This window comes from Cavia porcellus, unplaced genomic scaffold, assembly GCF_034190915.1.
Source record: "Cavia porcellus strain 051 isolate PalLab524CR breed Dunkin Hartley unplaced genomic scaffold, mCavPor4.1 scaffold_5, whole genome shotgun sequence".
NCBI lineage: Eukaryota > Metazoa > Chordata > Mammalia > Rodentia > Caviidae > Cavia > Cavia porcellus.
The window spans coordinates 97,005,540-97,025,236 of NW_026947488.1; the positions used below are offsets into that span (position 1 = coordinate 97,005,540).

Consider the following 19,697-nt stretch of genomic DNA (forward strand, 5'->3'; position numbering starts at 1 on the left):
ATAAAGGCCATCTATGACAAACCAACAACCAGCATCATGGCCAAAAACTGAAGGCCTTTACTTTAAAATCAGGCACAAGACAAGGATGTCCCTTATCACGCTCCTATTCAACATAGTACAGGAAATACTAGACAGAGCAGTTAGACAAGAAAGAGAAATAAAAGGGATAAAGATAGGAAAAGAGGGAGTTAAATTATCATTACTTGTGGATAACATGATACTCTACATAGAAGACCCCCAAAATTCCATTGAAAGACTATATATAATAAATAAATTCAGCAATGTAACTGGATACAAAATCAATACTGAAAAATCAATAGCATTTCTATACACTAACAACAAAATCACTGAGAGAGAAATAAAAGAAGCCACATCCTTCACACTAGCAACCAAAAAAATGAAATATTTAGGAATTACTCTCACGAAAGTGAAAGATCTATATAGGGAAAATTATAATGCGCTGAAAAAAGAAATTGAAGAGGATCTCAGAAAAATGGAAAGTCATCCCTTGTTCATGGATAGGAAAAATAAAAATGGTCATTCTCCCAAAACTGTTATACAGATTCAATGCAATCCCAATGAAAATACCATCAACATACTTCATAGATCTAGAGAAATCACTCCTAAAATTCATCTGGAATCGGAAGAGGCCTAGAATAGCAAAGGCAGTTCTAAGCAGCAAAGGCAAGGCAGGAGGCATCACAATCCCTGACTTGAAGTTATACTACAAAACAACTGTAATAAAATCAACATGACACTGGAATAAAAACAGATCTGAAGATCAATGGAATAGATTAGAAGATACAACCACAACTACCAACACACTCAACCACCTTATCTTTGATAAAGGGGCCAAACATTTTCACTGGAAGAACGACAGTCTCTTTTATAAATGGTGCTGGAAAAACTGGCTCTCCACATGCTGAAAACTAAAACTAGACCCATGCCTATCACCATGTACTAAACTAAAATCTAAATGGGTCAAAGATCTGAATATTAAAACAGAAACACTAAATCTATTGGAAGACAAATTAGGTAAAACTCTTGAAGACATAGGAGTAGGTAGAGAATTCAAGAACAGGAATCAAACCGCACAGGAAATACTTCCCAGAATCAATAACTGGGATCACGTCTTATTAAAGCATTTCTGCATGTCAAAAGAAATCTCCAGCATAGTGAAAAGAAAACCTACAAACTGGGAAAAAATCTTAGTGAACTGTCTCTCAGACAAAGGACTTCTGTCTAAAACATATAAAGAATTAAAAAAAATTAGACCCCCAAAATTCAAAGATCCAATCCAAAAATGGGTATCTGAGATGAATACACAGAATGGCAAATAAATACAAGAAAAAATGTTCATCATCTTTACTCATTAGAGAAATGCAATTTAAAACCACACTGAGATTCCATCTCACTCCTTAAAGAATGGCCAGGGTCAAGAAAACTACCAACAACAAATGCTAGAGAGGCTGTGGGGAAAAAGGAACTCTCCTGCACTGTTGGTGGGAGTGTAAACTGGTGCAACCATTGTGGAGGTCAGTCTGGAGATTTCTTAGAAAGCTGGGATTGGAAGTCCCATTTGTTCCAGCTATTCTACTTCTAGGCATATTCCCAGAAGAACTGAAAACATCATACCACAGTGATATATGTGCATCCATGTTTATAGCAGCACAATTTGTAATAGCCAGATCTTGGAAACAACCTAAGTGTCTGTTAACTGAGGAATGGACAAAAAAGTTGTGGTGTTTTTATACAATGGAGTACTACTCAGCTATAAAGAATGGTCACATTGAGATATTTATAAATAAATGGATGCAGCTTGAGACCATACTCATAAGTGAAATACATCAAACTCACATATATAAATACCAGATAGTCTCCCTAGTGTAAGAAATGGTAAAAGTATGTAAGATTTTATGATAATCATGATTTCCCATTACATTGCTTTGAAGCCTTATAATGTCTGTACTCACTAGTTGGAATGGTTTTATCCTGGTTTGTTTGATTTTATTATCTGTGATGGTATAAACAGCTACTTTAAAGAAAAGAAGACATTAAAATAGCCAGTGCTGATTTAGTATCATTTTACTCTGAAGTCCTACTATGCTTTTGTTTTTCTGTTTCCTTTGGTTCTATCATGTTATATCTTATTGGATACTATTATGTATGATAGTATAAACAAATTTTCTATGGAAAATAAGATAATATAGTAGTCATTGTTCATTCTCTGCTATTTGGTTCGGAAAGCCTTGTAATGCTTTCATTCTCTTGAATGTTTATATTGTTTTGTTACGCTTGATAGTATCGTATATGAAGCTATGCTCAACCATTTCAAAGAAAGAGACATTATGGTAGTTACTATTAATTATGGGTTGTCTTGTGGTAAAATGCTGTGTTGCTTGCATTGTTCTGATCTGCCCTTCTTTATGTCCTCTTTTGTCTTAATCTCTTTAAAATAAAAAAGGTATAGTAAGGAATAGAATGGTGATGCCAATATATTAAAATCTATCTCAGAACTGATATGCATGTAACTGTACATATAATAGCCTTGAGATATTTTTTAAAAATATCTATGATAACAAACTCCCACCTTTTTTTATAAACCTGACCTTGCGTTCAAAAAAAAAGAATCTAATTTCCGTTAGTGGTTCATTCCATTAGGTGACCTATGGAAAGTGTGCAGCCTTGTACAAGCTGATATCTAACTGTCCAATGTATTATGACTACAGTTATTATAACGATTATTGAGAATATACATACAAAGCACATAGCTAATAGCAGTTTCACAACACTTTAACAAAAATTGCCCTAACTCTGAAGCCACAGAACCTGTCTAAGGCTTTGGGATGCTGGTATAAAGTCTACTTAACTACCAGGGTCTGGAATGGTCAGGTACCCAAACATTTTTTCTGTTTCCTTCCCTGTCCAGACACTGTTCCATGCACATCCGTGCACCCCACTGTACTTCCTGGCCCCTTTGCATTTGGGTCAGTGTCATGTGGTTAACACGGCTCACGAGCTACCTGCAGAAATGCCCTTGGCAGCTAATTCTGGGGCAGCTTAAAGGTGGTGTGCGTCCTCCGCCATGTCCTTCCACATCTGGTGTCCATGGGGAGGCAGCAGCCTCACTTCCTCCATCACCAGATAGACGTCGTCTTGTGAACTGCAATTTACTTAAGAGGAAATAAATGTTTGTTCCTAAAAATCGCGGAGATGTGAGTCTACCTACTATTACTATAGTGTGTTTTTCATCGCACAAATCTTTATTCTAGTCTTACTATGCACCAAGCACTTACAAAACTCTTGAAACTTGAAATGTTGATTGCACTGTCACAGTGACCTAGCCTCCTAAGCATCTCACACTGAATTCTGTACCTTTTGATCTACACATTCCCAACTTATCTATGTAAGGGTAAAACAAATTTGAATTAGGAGATAATAGTTGGTATTATTATAATCATGGCAGAAAAAATTTCTACTTTAATAAATAATAGTGAATTAAAACTTTTTCTCAGGGTGAGAGCAAAAGCAGAATAAAGTTATTTAAGAATCAATGTGTTTGAAGTGAATTCTCTAGGTTTGATGGACTTATTTCTAAAATATATATTTATATATTTTTAAAATAGAGTTTATCTAATACTATATTTAAGAATCTGGAATTCTAAAGTTGTGTTTTCATATATCAATAAAAAAATATTATCTTAAAACTCCATCATGGTCAATTTACTATAGCCATTTCTTCACCTGCATAATTTTAGGATCCAACTAGTGCCTAAGTTTAATAATTCTCCCTGCTACAAGACCTTGGTTTTCTTCTCCTTAGAGATGTACTGAGCTGAGGGTGTAGCACAGTGATCGAGCTCTTGCCTAACACGCCTAAGTCCTAGAGTTCAACCCTCAGCAGCACCAAACAAATTTCTTTTTACAGTTACTTTAAAATTTCTTAAGATGTGTTAGGAACATATGACAGAAGAACATTCAGTTTTACAGATGATAAGCAAAAAAATAAAAGTTAAGCAACAGCTTTCAGATTGAAACTGGCTTTAGAGCTCAGAGCCAGAGTGTGTTGTTAACTTACTGCAAAATGCAGCTTCTGTTTCTCATGCTTACCAGTCTCAGATAATCTTTGTGCAGGAAAGAAAAAATACTACCTAATATACATTACCATGACCTCCCATTGGAAGTAGAATTTAAATAGGGTAGTTAAATAATTAATTGATTACTTATGCACGCAATGTAAACTAAAATGGAATCCAAAGTTAGTATTTCTCCTGCAGACCATGATCACAGACTAACCATGCACTGTAAAACAGGGTGCTAAGACATTCTACAACACAGTTATGTAGACAGATGTACGCTGTAACGTCATTTAAGACCACAACCATAATTATCCTAAGAGCCCAGGCTACACTTACATTAGGTTAAGCCCATTCAACAAGAAATCAGTCTGATCTTTTTGCATTTCAAGCAAAACAGGAACTTATTCAAAATGAGCAAATACAGAAAACTTCATCATTACAAAAATGGACTTTTAAGACCCCATCTTTCTGTTAACCTTGAGCACCATAATTAAATTTATTCAGTAACTGAAATAGCTATTTATTAAATCTTTAGAAAAACTTTCCAAGGCATAAAACAGAAACGTAATGCTAATTTCTTTTTAAATTTGCCACAGCCATTTCTTATGCGGCACCAAGAAAAAATCACCATCAAGCAACACAAAACACTCATTTATAAAACTAAGTAGACCATAGTCATGATAGTACAGAAATCACAATGATTTATTCCACCATGTAAGATGTGCCTTGTGTTATGATTATGGTTTAATGCCTTTTAAATTGAGCTACTCTAGATGTTTCCCATGCAAACAGAAGTATAAGTATTTCATTTTACAAAATTAATGAAAAATTAAATGCTATGCATCCGAGAAGATACAGAAGAAAGTCAAGTTCAAATTTACTAAATGCATGAGAGCAGAAATTCATTAAAAAGGAGAACTAAAGTAAAAATTTCTCTTTCCATAGTGCATGAAAAGAAAACAAAAATGGATATGGGATTATAGGTTTATGTCTCAAAATTATAGTCATTCAAAAAAAATAGTCATTCATTTATAAAATGCCAATACCTTTAAAGACATCCATTCTCAACCTACTGAAACCCTTATCCTATGTGTCTACCAATTCAAAAGTCTCAGGTAAGTTTCTGGAGGGTGACAGATAGGTCCTCTAAAAATCTAATGTGTATGTACCACACCATTTATTTTGCAGACCATGACAACTGATACACATTTACCTGCTGCATTACACACGCTATTCCACGGTTCTACCAAAACACCTTTCCCTGTGGTGCTCTGTTCCCTCTGTTGATATAGAAATCTTTATTTCATCTAGAGTGAGTATCCAATGAAGTATAATAATTCTAATTAAATATTTTCAAAGTTTTTGAACTAGAAACATCCTAGGTTCATTAAATGAAATAAGTTGAACAAATCAAGTTACTTCTAATTCAAAATGCCTTAACAGCAAAGTAACTTTTAAAAACCCTATGTAATTTGGGAACTGGGTTTAGCAATATTTTTAAATGTCCTAGATACTAGTAAGTAAGCATATGACTTAAAAAGCCCTTCCATGGAGATACATATTTGCTTTTATTTTCTAGACAGAGTGATAAAATTTATGAGTCAAGTAATCCCACAATGTTTAAGTCTTTTTAAGGAAAACATTGCTTTCACTAAAAGATGCAGTGCCCTTTGGCTATCATTGGTAATATATCACAGTATCTAAGAATTTTCTAAAAATTGAGGAACAACAGTGACTATAAAAGCTTAGAATAAGACTGCTTTTTATCATATCCCTCACAATATTTTTAGCCTTGTAATATCACAGTCATTTTTATAATTTATATAAAAGCCTTTTTCTTCTCACTAGTAAGCAATAGCATCTTACACCTCTTTTTCATTTAACTATACTTTTGAAAAAAAAATTTTGAGTTGAATTTAATCACTATTTATTTCTGGCAAAATACTGCACATCCACAGAAGATACTAAGGAATCCGTAGTAGATGTTGCATCAGAACGGATGATTGATGTGGTAGAGGATCACCCCAAAGCGGTCTTCACACAGTGTAATCGCGTCAAAGCATTGCACTATCTCCTATAACTGTGAATAATTAGTATATGCTCATTAAAAAATTATAGTGGAATCAATATAATGGTGAAAACCTCTGACATCTGAATAAAATACAGTGAAGTTTGCCTGCTGATAATACATGATACTGTGAAGACTAAACAAAGTAAAACATTAATAAATTTTCCTATTATTTTACTTTGGATTGTACCTTGAGGAATTATAATTATACTACACCTATTTCTGGGGTACAGAACGAAGCTGCATGTATACAAGATAGAGTGACTACATCAAACTCATTAACAGAGCCGTAATCTACAACAGACATTAGTGAGCCACTGTGACACCAGCCGTGAGCACTCAGTGCCCTGGATGCTTCCTGACGCAGCCCCACAAAGGGCCACACAGTCTGTGTCTCAGCCATCAGGACAGTGAGGCTTGGTCTAGTGCCCCTGGTTCAGCTTTATTTGCACTCTGTTGATTAATTAATTTGAACCCTCTATGCCTCTGGCTTTCTCAAAATCAGGAAATCATTTATAACGAACTCAGGGATCAGTAATACATGTAGCAAAGACCATACACGCTGATAACTGTTAGATTAATCTCAGGCTCCTGTGACTAGTAGGGTAACCAAAACATAATTAAATGTATGAACACGCACTTATAAACTGTGAAAATGCTGAAAGATCAATCTGACTTGAAAAGCAAGCAAACACATTTGTACTTAAGAAGCTGTGTTTTCTGCTGTTTTCATTTCTGTTCATTCGTTCAAAAGTATTTATTCAGCATTTCTAGGGTTAAGATAAACTTCTGGGCCCCATAGGCAAGGATGAGATGCCTAGTCTTGCCCAGATAGAGCAAAGACAGACAGCCTGAAACCCTCGTGCAGCACACACAGGATGTGACCAGTGCTGCAGGGCTTCCGATGCATTATCCGTTATCTGCCTGTAAATACATACCCTGGCTGAAGCCAGGACTCATCTGTTCAGTACACTGAAGTCCCCAAAATAACACTTTTCAAATATCTTTTTATTCATAGAGTGAAATATAACCATGCTAAGTCTGTTCAGTGAAGAAAGGAAAGTTAAATCAGCTTACCTATTTTTCAAAAGGATGAAAAAATTTGCAAACTAAATTCTCTGTAGTCTACACTTTGGTAAAAGACTCAGATCTGTGCAAAAGACAGATTATATTTCTATTACTGAACATTGCAAAAAAAACCATTTCTTCCTAGGATGTAACAAGAAATACCTTACTACAGAGATGCTTGGTTGGGTTTTCTAAACAACAACAAATTTAGTAAGAGTAGCTTAAAAAGTCACTAAGTCCACTTCTTTAAAGAACTCAATTGGGAATTAAAGTTAAGTCCAGTATCAATAATGTAAATGTTCTCTGTTCATATACACTATCCAGGCAACTTTATTTTCTATCTTTTTCTGTGGTTTTTTTAAAAAGTGGTAAAGGTGGAAAATGGAAATATGAAATAATAATGAAAGCCAGAGGGTGAAGAGACCGAGTTACTCAGCCTGATGTCCATGCTGGTGACTTCAGCATTCTGGGAGGCTGAAGCAGAAGGATCATTGGTTTGGGCTTAACTTGGACAATTTACCACTTATCAAGACCTGGTCTCAAAATAAAAAGAACTTAAAATGGGTCAAAATTCTGGGTTATAACCCTAATACTACAAGAAGAAAGAAAGAAAGGAAAGATGTAAGGGAAGAAAGGAAGGAGGGAGAGAGGGAGGAAAAAAGAAAGAGAAGAAGAAAGGAGAGGAGAGAAAGGGAGAGGAGGGGAGGAGAGGGGAGGGGAGGGGAGAGGAGGGGAGAGCTGAGCAGGGAAGCAGGTAAGCCTCTGGCCTTATCTGATCACTAATTACTGTTAACAAATTAACTTAATATCTGTAAATATTGTCTGTGGGTGGAAACTAAGAAGGAACCCAGCCCTGCTGGCGATCCGCTTAAAAGCTAAAGCATATAAAGGATCGTGGGATGCCCCATGTAGTAACAAGCTTCCAAAAATTTGGAAACAAACCCTTATAAATCTACCTGTAAAAATAAATTCAGTATTTAAATTCCAACTACTGGAGAAATAAATGAGGCACACAGGTATAGGGAAAATAAAAATAGATGTTATTATAAAAATAAAAATTATGCATGGAAAATAAATAAGAAACTCTCAGTCACAACTGGAAACAACCTGCTTACTATTATGCTTAGAGACTTTTCAACGTGTTATTAAAATGTGCTTGTGGATTTTCCAAGTATCAGAATTTCACAGTGATCTAGAAAATCCAGGCATTAAGGAAGTTCACTTCCCTTTTTTACTCCTTTGCTTGAAAGGACTCTCGCTAGAAATAAACCTCTACATCTGTCCTGGAATGCTGAGGTTGCTTTGAAAAATAACTTCAACCCACACAAAGCTATTTTGAATCTTTCCACATGGCTGAATATTTAAGATGTTTCTATTGATACCTTTCGAGGTTCAGGAAAATGTAAAGCATGGATTTCTGTGGCGGTTCATTGGCTGGTTTCTAAATCTTACTGTGCAGATCACAGCAACTGAGAAAATGGCTTGGGGTGGGGCCTGGACCAGAAGCCAGATGTTCAGATCCGCCTTTTCCCAAGGTGGTGACTGTTTCCATAGCAAGGCCTGTCATTCCTCCTCTCCTTAGGCATGTGTTTGGCTGTCACCTCTATTGTGAGTGTTGGAGTCCAGCATCAAACGGGAGTTAAACTCCAGTGGTGTCCAGTGCTGGAAATGCTCACAACCACAGGGAGTGGAGAGGTGATTTATTTATCTGTGCTCCTGCCCAGGATGTGAAAATTCCATTTACCACAGACTTCTGGTTCCCAACCTGGAATCATTGAACTCCAGTTGAAAAGAGATGGTCTCTATCTTACGAGCCTGTAGGCTGCTGGCCCCAGCAAGACCCAAAACATTTCCCACCCAAGTGCCAGACACCTCCTCCAGCAGACAGGAAAACAACGTCCCACACCAGGAACATGTACAATACCTCAGATGTGCATAATGTGATAAGAGAAAGGGAGAGAGAGAGGGAAGATGAACAGACAGAATTAGGCAGGAAGTAAATTTTAAGTAGAAAAGAGTCCAATAGAAAATAACATTGAGCAAAAGCCTAAACATGGTAAGAGATGTGGGAGGGGGACAAGGGAACACCAAGCAAGGAGTCTTTCAGCAGAAGAGTCTTTCAGGGGATGCACAGTAGACATAGGTATTTACTTAAGAATATCCCAAGTGAGACAGAGAGACATTGACAGGTTTTTATTTTTCTTTCTAGTCAAGGAGTAACTGCTCTTTCTGATGATTTAAGAATTAATGATTTAGGAGTTAGGCAGAGGGAGAAGGTTTGTAATAACCCAGGCAAGAGGCAAAGGTAGGTTGGATCAGGGTGGTCGCTGGGAGGATGGTGAGACATGATGGACCTCAACACCTTCTGGAGGTGCAGTGAAGGACACTGGCTGGGGTGCAGCACGTGGGGCACGTGCCCACAAGATATCTGCAAGGATTTTACGCTAACTGGAAGGATGGAGTTAGCATTTGCTAAGCTGAAGACAATCACAAGGGGTCAATGTTGAATAAAGATTGGGGGTTAACTCGAACGTGCACTGCCTGACTTGCCCATACAACACCTCATGGAGACGAAGAGTGAGACAGTCAGGCTTGAGTCCCTTCAGAGCGTGGTTCTGACTGAAGATAAAGCTGTGTGACTATTTAAAAGACAAGTATTATTTAAATCTCTAGGACTCAATGAAAGCACCAAGCGTGTGAACGTAAACTTCTTTAAAATTTCATTTTCTGCATAAGAAACACATTTTCCTGCTCCACCGTCAGTGATTTGCAAGTAGAAGCTTATGGAATTCTCCTAACAACCCTAACAAGCAGAAAGTTATTACTTTATCCTTTTATATAAGAAGAAAAAGGAGCATAGCTCTCAGGCTAACTTGTCCACATTCAAAAGTAAATGGCCACTGAGAGGCAGGACAGGAAATCCTTGTGCAGGTTATCAGGAACCAGAGCATCTGTTCGAAAAGACAAGTTGTCTAAAGGCCTGCAACTTCAGGCACTGTAACATTTACAGGAAAGGAAAACGGGGCAGATCAGTAAGTCTTATTCGAAACAAGTAGCACCTCCAACTTTTCCCTACAAAAGCCTGACTGTGCGCAGAAACAGTGATCAGCAGAAAAAGAGGGGACACAAAACAGTGTTGTGTTTACCTTTATCCATTCTAGACTTTTTATTATAAGCCCATGTTACTTCCAGAATCAGGAAACCTTGTCCTAAAACAACAGAAGCAGCGGAGCTGCTTTTGAATCAAACCCTGATTTATGTCACCCTCTGTTTCACATACAAGCTCCTTCACATGCCATTTCTGCTTACAGCACCACTTGGTGAGAAGCCACAGCCACGATCACTGCACAAGGACTGAAGTTTCTGTATGGACGGTGGATGGGGCTTGCAGATGATTTTTGTGTGAACCAGAAGAGTTCTTGAAATCAAACGGGAGCCCTGTGCCTTACACCATGACAGCAAGTGCAGGCTGGGACCACTGTCAACATAGCCTCAGTGAGCCTCTTTCTTAAAAGCAGAGTTAAAGTGAATACAGAGGTACCGGCTGACTTGGTTCATGCAAAATACCAATCACTGCTGGGGTCTTCTCTCCAATTCTTAGTCATCGCGGTTGTTTAGCTTTTTATTAACTGCTGGATATGACTAGACATCAGAAAGCAAACTGAGTGTGAAAAATACTGGATTTCATCAGTCCTTAGGGTGTAAGGTATTTTGGTCATTAAAGTGTTCTTTCAAGGACTTGGAAAGAAATATTCTATTTAGCATCAATGCAATTGGTAAGAAATCACTTTGTACAGTGATTAAATACTATATTTATCATTGCTCAAAAGGCTGGGAATTTAGTTCAGTGGTGTATCATCTAACTGGCAAGATTCTGAGTTTGATTCTTGGGATGGAAAGAAAGAAAGAAAGAAAGAGAGAGAGAGAGAGAGAGAGAGAGAGAGAGAGAGAGAGAGAGAGAGAGAGAGAGAGAAAGAAAGAAAAAAGAAAGACAAAAGAACAGAAAAAGAACTCTATTTCCTCTTGTAACTGCACCGAAGAAGAAAAAAGATCATAAGACTCCACTTGCTCTTCCTAACCTGTCTTTAATGTGATATAAACAATAATGATAATACAATATGAGACAAATGGCAAAGTGAAAATACAAGGAATATACTGTACCTTGTTTTACCTGCAAGGAACACACACCTGACAAAAGGCAATTTTCACATCCAAGGTCGGTTCACTGCAGTAGTGTAAGAAATGGAGGCTCATAAATACCTGCAGAAAAAAAGGACAATAATTTACAAATTATGCACTTGGGAGGCTGAGGCAGGAGAATCGCTGTGAGTTTGAGGCCACCCTGGGCTACAAAGTGAATTCAAAAGCAGCCTGAACTGCACAGTGAAACCCTGTCTCAAGAAGACAAAAAAAAAAAAAAAGTTTACAAGTCACTATTTTCCATTTTGAATATTAGAGATGTTGACATAATTTGTATTGTGCACAACATGGATTCACTGTAATTCTTATCCAAACCAGTACTAAGTACTTTTCACAAACTGTGACTATTAAATAATAAAAGTATACTAAAATGTTATCTTCTATAGTATTACGACCATAAAGATTAGTAGATTAGTCATAAGAAATCAAATATACATAATAGGTTGAAACCAAGATCACTCCTAGTATATTACACTTCCAGTTCCATGGCTGTAAATTTAAACACAGCATAGTATCGGCCCAGGTACAGATGTATGAACCAACGGAACATAGCAGAGGAAACAGGAACAACCACAAGTGCATCCAGCTGTTTGACCTTCAGCAGAGGAGCCAGAAAATCCATCAGAGGAAACACAGCCTCGAACACTTAGTCCACACTCAGATACCAAACCACATCAAACTGGAACCAAGAACTTAATCCCCAAAACAGAAACCGCACTCTGCCAGAAGATAAGGTAGGTAAAACTACTGAAGCAATAGGTGGAGGTAAGGACTTTCCCAAAGAAGCCCAATGACACAAGAAATTGTACCCAAAATTGACAAACAGCATCATATCTAACTAAAAGGCTTCTGGGCGGTAAAGGAAATAACTAACACAGCGCAGAGACAACTTACAGCGTGGGAAAAAAGTTTCCAGCTGTTCCACGGACAGAGGACTAACATTTAGAATACAAAATAAATCAAAAAATTAAAGCCCTAAAATAAAAGACCAAATCAAAACATGGATAACTGAAATGAATAGATACTTCTCAGAAGTACAAGGGACAAATAAAAGCATGAAAAACTATTCAGTGTTGCTAACCTTTCAAGAAAGACAAATTAAAACAACATCGGGATTCTATCTTATCCCAGAAAGAATGACTATCACCAAGAAATCCAATAATAACAAAGGCTGGTGGGAATGCAGGGGAAAGGGAATCCTACATTGTGGCTGGGAATATATACTAGTACAACCACTATGGAAATGAGTATGGAGAGTCCTTTAAAAACTGAAGCTAGAAATCCCATTTGACTCATTCTCTTCTTATCCTCCTAAAAGCGTTAAAGACATCACATTAGTGATGCATGTAAACCATGTTTACAATAGCATAATTCATAGTAGGTAAATTTTACCAAAGGCCATTATGTCTATCAAAGGGGGAATGGGTAAATAAAATATGATATTTATACATAATAGAATACTATTCTTCCATAAAGAAAGATAAACTTGAGGCATTTATAGGAAAACAGATGCACATTGAGAACTTAGTATGATGGGAAATAAATCAAACATGCAAGCTTAAACATCATGTGGTTTTCTCTTATATAAAAGACCCAAACTATAAATGAAGAACAGAAAGAAGATAGATACTAGGAAATAATGAATTATTTTTCAAATAAGCAGAAGATCAAGAGATAAGGGAGATGGAAAGGAATAGAAGCCAAGGGGGGTGAATTAAGTGAGAATTGAGATCTTTCATGTACATGCACCAACGCCCCAGAATGAATGTAACCATTATGTAATGCAAGAATATGCTAATAAAAACTTTTAAAAGCCATGCTGTACAGGTTACACTTGTAAGTGGATATTTACTGTATAGAAAAAGTATTTTAGTAAAATAAAATTATCACATACTTCTATAGAAGATAAGGTAGGAAGAACCTCTAAGTATATATAACCATACAATTATGAAAAAAGGGGTGTATATAAAAATTTGGTGCAAAGTACAGAGATTTCAATTATACTATTTTTGTACATTTGAAATGTTCTACAATTTTATAAAGTTCCAGATGAGGAAAAGTCATCTTATGAATGATGCTTAATGACTGACTGGGTATTGGTTATTTGGTAACAATGTAGCACCATCATAGAAAACCACCTGAAATCTTATTCATTTCAAACATATTTTGACAAACACACACTCAGAGCAAGATACAATTCTGAGAAACTAAAGCATTTTGAAACAAATACTAATGCAAGACTTCAGTTTTTGATAATATGGCTTTGATATCCTAAAACCACACCCATTAAAAATCCCTAGAATGACAAGATGGGGTGCATTCAGGGTGGCATGGCCACCTGAGCATCTATTAAGGCGACAACTGTATGCAATATTGCAAATATGGGGATTTGCTTCTGTCTTGTATTTGAAATCCAACATTGTTCTCATTGTTTTGTTTTACTCCAATTTATTGTTTTGTTTTATTCAATGAGCTATTTTGATTGGTTTTATTCTGTTTTGTTTTATTTGATTTTACTATGTCTGATGGGATGACAGCTATTTTGAAGATAACGAGATATACTATGGTGGCTAGTGTTGATTTCCTTTTATCCTGTTTTGAAGTCCTGTATCACTTACACTGTTTTGTTTTGATTGGCTTTATTCTGTTTTATTTTGTTAAGTTTTATTCCCTCTAAAATAAAATTTTAAAAATGTCTGAAATGTTAGATGAAATATACAAAGCATATTTTAAATGCATTGCTATGCTGCAAAACAACAAAGCCAAGAAAAGTGCTGACAAGCTGGACAGCCTCGGGCGGGAAGCACGCAGAGAAGTCCGTGCACGGAGGCTGCTGCTTGTCCCAGGCATCTGCCAGTGACGTCTGAGGATCCAATCTCAGTTTCTGAAGGAACACATGCAGAATACAAGAAACAGACCTCTAAACCACGGTGGTGAGAAGTGACACTGGAGAAACACCTGCACAGTAAGGTGGAGAAACACCTTACTAAAGGAAAAAGTATTTCCGCATCAAAACTTGATGTGCATAATTTTCAATTTTAGGAAAAATGAAAGAACAAAAATATATAAGATGTTTTTTTAAAAAACTATGTATTTGGGTGTGGGACAGAGAATTTCTGTCACAGAGAACAAAACTTATAAAGCTGTGATACATGCAAAAATGTGGAACTCACACAGAGATAAATGAAAATTAATAGAATAGAAACCCCAGAAACACATGCACTCTAGGTGGGAACTTGATTATGGTAAGATTTGCATTGCAGACATCTAGGAGAAGAAGCTGTGTTACTGAGACGCTTGGTCCTTAATGTGGAGGGTCAAAAATAGATCCCTCCTGGAAGAAGATTCTCCGTGGACCTTGGCATTTTTGCCTGTCTTACAAATAGACGTTCTGGCTGTCCCCATTCCAGTCTCTCTTCACGGAGATAACTGATTATACAGCAGACCTCCTTGAAAAATAGAAGCGGTCATTCCCTCTGGAGCAAGGAATAGGCTTGATTACTCTCCAGGAAATAAACCTGACGTGTCTCTTCAGAACAAAATCAAGCAGGCTTAGTGTCCATTATAAAAGTTGGGTTCCCTAACTGTAGGTTTCTCAGCTATCATACAACCCATCATTTCTGCATTAGTCGCCTGACCTCTTTGCTTCGCCCTGTGGGAATTGAGGTCCGAGGAACTGCTGTGAATCCCGACACTCTGATCTTGCGCCTTCTGCCAGTACTCACAGAACCATAGCAGGCTGACCTGTAAGCCTGCATGCAGATAAAGAGCTCAGATGCTCCGGGCTGTTGACAACCCCTAGCCCACATTCTATAGATAAAATAATCCCAGATAGATTAAAACTTTAGGAAAGGCCAAACTTTAAATATTATAAAGCATAGTTGAATATCTTAGAAATATAAATAATGTACAAATATGTTAAGGGGTAAATTATTGATAAAATAATGTATATAAAAATGATTGACTTGTGTTTATGAAAAATGGGGTAGAGTTCTTAAGTATGCCATAAGTCTGGAGAAGATATTTGAAATACACAACCAGTAGGAGATTTATCTAAAATCTATAGAGTGCTTTAAGATCAAGAAGACAACCCTCTAAAATATAGAAGACATTTCATAGAAATAGAAATACAAAAGAGTCCATATATCCATGTTAATTAAAATCACATTGAAATACTATTTTATTCCCATCAAATTGTGAAAAAAAATGAGAAATGTAATGGCATTATGAATTTCCAAAGAAATTTATAAGCTGTGGATAACAATACAATGGAAACTCAGTTTAGGGGAGGTAAAAACAGAATTACTTGTTAAAGTACTTCATAATCTAAAGTTCTGTGGCTCCAAATCTATACACGCTTGAAGAGAAACTCTTGGGTTTGACTCCAAGGTACATGTACAAGACAGCTCAGGGCAGTGTTTCTGCAACAAAAGTTAAATAATAAGGAAAACAAACCTATGTGGAATCTACAAAAAAAAAAAAATGCAGACTCACTCAGGAACAGAAAAATAATGACATTTTCAACAGACTGTCTTACTCTCATATGGGGGGCCATAAAGGAAGTTGTGCATCACAGAAAACTTACTACCTGGCCAGCCCTTAAAGAAAAAGCTGACCATGCATGTACGACCTCAGTGACCAAGATGACCCAAGGAATGGTTCACTGTACTCATAAATGTCTGGAAGCTAATAGGTGCCACTTTGAGTACCTCTTACAGTTGTAGAGGGCAAAGATGAGTTGTATTAATCTCATGATGTTTCAAAAAATTTAGTATTAAAATATTTTCACAAGATTTTCTTTTTCTGAAGTAGATATTTGGCAGACACTATATTCATAGAGCAAACAATGAATACATTTTGGTATATTCCTTTTAGAGACCACCATCAAACACTGAAATGGTTGAATAATGAGTATAAACACAATAAATGTTTCATGAAGGTAACGAAGAAAGTTTGAAGATATGCAAAACACAACAATACATTACTTAAGAACACTGTTTCACTATAGTGAAACTGTTTCAAAAAAGCAAAGGACTAAGGAAAAGAAAACTCAAGAGATCAGATCTCTCCTTGAGAGATGAAGGCTGCTAGAGAAAAAACTGATCTCATAATCTTGGAGCATGAGACAGGAATATGCTTAATTCAGGAAAAGCTTCCAGGCCCCTTTCTAGCCATGCTGTGGACGGGGTATGTCCTGAGCTCATCGAGGGCTGGAAGCTTAGTTCACATGTGCTGACTGTAAGAGGCAGTGGACTCACTGGGCTGTAAGTCAGGCACTGAGGTTACATCCTTAAAAGAGTTGAGTAGTTCCTGCAGTGCTCAGTTAATTCTGATGAGAAAGATGCTACAAAAGAAACAAGATTTGCCCTTCTGCACTCTCTGGCTTCCGTCTGACTGTAAGGATCTCTCCCTGGCAACTTGTCCTGCCAAAGTAATGTCTTCTGCCATGCTGTCTTCACTGGAGCCAAGCCAGTGCATGTCCTGCCCTTGAAACTAAAGAACTGTGGGCTAAATAACCTCTTGATTTTTTAAAATTATCCAACCTTGGTTCTTTCATTATAGTGACAGGAAGTAGACCAAAGCAAGTCCTTCCTGTCAATTTTGATGTTATCAAATTTCTAAATTTTAGTCACCCTATTGGAGGCTTGACAATATCTTGTTATGGTTTTATTTTTAATTTTCCTGATGACCAATCATACTGAGAAATATTTTCATGTGGTTATTAATCATTTATTTATCTTCCCTGGTGAAGTTCCTTTTGCAGTTTCATGCCTATTGGATGATGGACTTGTGGGGGAAGGCCTTATTGATCTTTTCACTATAAAAAGGTCTTCTAATCTATTGCAGATAAACATCCTCTATTTAATGCATGTCATGAATATTGTCTTTCAACCTATGGCTGGTGTATTAACCCTCTAATTTTGTCCTCAGGTGAGTAGATTTTAAATTTTACTTATTTTATTATTTTTTATGGTTTGTTCTTTCTAGTTTTGCCCAGATTTCTTAAGATTTTCTCATATATTTTTCTTTTTTTAATTTTAAAGAGGATAAAATTGAACAGAACAAAATAGATCATGAGAAAACAATTTAAGAGACACAGATTTCAAAGCAAGACCACAGGAGATCTTCACTGCCTATTACATTGTCTCTTGTTTTCTTCCAAATAGTTGTTCCCATCTTCATACACAGTGAATACATACTGAACAATATAGTACTAAACTGATCAGAACAGGATGATGAAGGTGTTTTAGGTCTTCAAGACCAGACATTAGGGGAATCAACAAAGGCTGCCATAATGTCTCTCGTGCTCTTTGAAATAGCTGTCCATATCTTTACGTATGTTTAAATTAAACAAAAGAAAACATACTAATATCACTCTGGACATAGAATAATGGTATTGCTAGATTTTAATATTGTGATGCTATGGAATTAGCACTGGGTATCTTAGTGTCACTTTTTCTTCAGAGTATCTGTTCATTACATCATGCATTATAAAATCTATTTTCATAAACTATCTAGAAGTTCTACACATGTGTGAATCTCTACCTGTATACCAATCTTTTCTGTATTATAGGAAAAAAAACAAATCAAAATAAGACAACAGCACAAATTCCTAGAAAAACATGAAATGAAAAAGACGTATAAAACTATACTATTAGGTGATCTACAGTAGTTACTATGATGTCTCTTGTTATTTTCAATAGAATTTTCTATATCATGAAGCATAGTATAATTGAACATAGCACTACATAGCAATATTAATAAAAACAAAACATTGGAGACATTATAGGACTTCAAAAGCAGATAATGATTAAACCAGAATGTGTATCCTATTGCATCTTGTCATCTTCAGAGTAGTTTCCTCTACTCTTAGACTTGATACTATCAAGCATACCAAATTCGAATAAAATCAGTCAAGACAAAACAGAGATCTAACAAACCAGATTCAAATAAGATCAGTCATAGTAAGACAGTGTAAGTAATACAGGGCTTCAGGTTAAGTTAATAAGAAATTAAGGATAGTTACCATGGATATCCTGCTATTTTGGGGATAGCTGTCTGTGCCCTCAAATCTAGTAGGAGTAGATAGACTGGAACAGAACAAAATCACACTAAACAGAGCGATAAGACTACTGTAGCTTTTAAATCCTGATATATTATTAACAATATCCTCTGCCTTCCTTTTTTAGACAGTTCCTCCCCTTTCCCTTTTTCAGGGTGTTTTGTACATTTTGTGTCCCACTAACTCCTTTAGTTTTTAGATTAGGGGGCAACCCACTACCTACCTAAGTGGTTCTGAACCTTTTTACCCCTAGCTTGATCTTGAGCTGTATTCCTTTACCCACTAAAGCCTCAATGTTTTCCTTATAGCTGAGCAGTTCTCCACTGCACAAAAGTGTCATGACTTTCCAACCTGTCTGCAGCTGCTGGACGAGCTGTCCCTATTTCTCTCTGGTTCCCTGTCACATAGAGCATTGCTTTCTCATCTTTGACTTTCAGTTTATTAACCCTCTTTCAGGTTGAGTATATTTCCTATTCAGAGCTTCTCAGTGGACCCTATCTACTATCTACCCTGCCTGTGTTTCTTTTTGTGAGTGTTTCAAGGCCATCTGCATTAGAGATTATAGCCAGTCTCCTCTGCCTCATCTCTGCTATGCTATTATTCTGCCATTGGTTGTCTACTTTTCTCCTTCATTCCTCTGTCTGCCCCGTTCATTGAGGCCTCTTTGCCACTGTTTCTGGAATCCTGGCGATTTTTTTCTCTCTCTAGAATGACCTTCAGTATTTTTGAAGGGTTGGATTGGTGGTCACGAACTCCCACAGTTGCCCTTTGTTACGGAAGCAACTTGTTTCTCCATAAATTTTGAGAGATAGTTTTTCAAGGTACATCAATCTGGGTTGGAGGTTATTTTCTTTCAGGGCTTGGAATACTTCCCTCCAAACTCTTCTTGATTTGATAGGTTTTGTCAAGAAGTCTGTCATGATTCTGATTGCTTTTCCTTTATAGATGATCTGTTTCTTTTCTCTGACCACTTTTAATATTCTGTTCTTGTGATGAATTTCTGGAATCTTGATTATTATGTATCTGGATGTAGCTCTGTTTTGGTTGTAGGTGGCTGGAATTCTGTATGCCTCATTTATCTGGATATCATTTCCTTGTCCTATGCTTGGGAAGTTTTCCTTAATTATTTCTGTGAATAGCCATTGTATTTCATTTGTATTTATTCCTGCTTCTTCACTCACATTTTTTTATTCTTAAGTTATAGATCCTCTTGTCGTCT

At 36.6% G+C, this 19,697-nt stretch overlaps 1 protein-coding gene across 5 annotated transcripts in view; it reads right to left on the reverse strand.

Annotated features, from left to right (window-relative positions):
* Window positions 1-19,697, reverse strand: part of Mapk10 (mitogen-activated protein kinase 10) — a 282,143-nt gene that overhangs the window by 120,953 nt on the left and 141,493 nt on the right. For 4 of the 5 annotated variants that reach the window (XM_063249378.1, XM_063249377.1, XM_063249376.1 and 1 more), the window contains one exon: window positions 11,404-11,475. In XM_063249378.1, the coding sequence (XP_063105448.1) occupies window positions 11,404-11,469 (66 nt within the window). In that variant the 5' untranslated portion in view covers window positions 11,470-11,475. Of the gene's footprint in view, window positions 1-11,376; window positions 11,476-19,697 lie in introns of all 5 variants that reach the window. The other variant, XM_063249379.1, reaches the window with a different exon arrangement.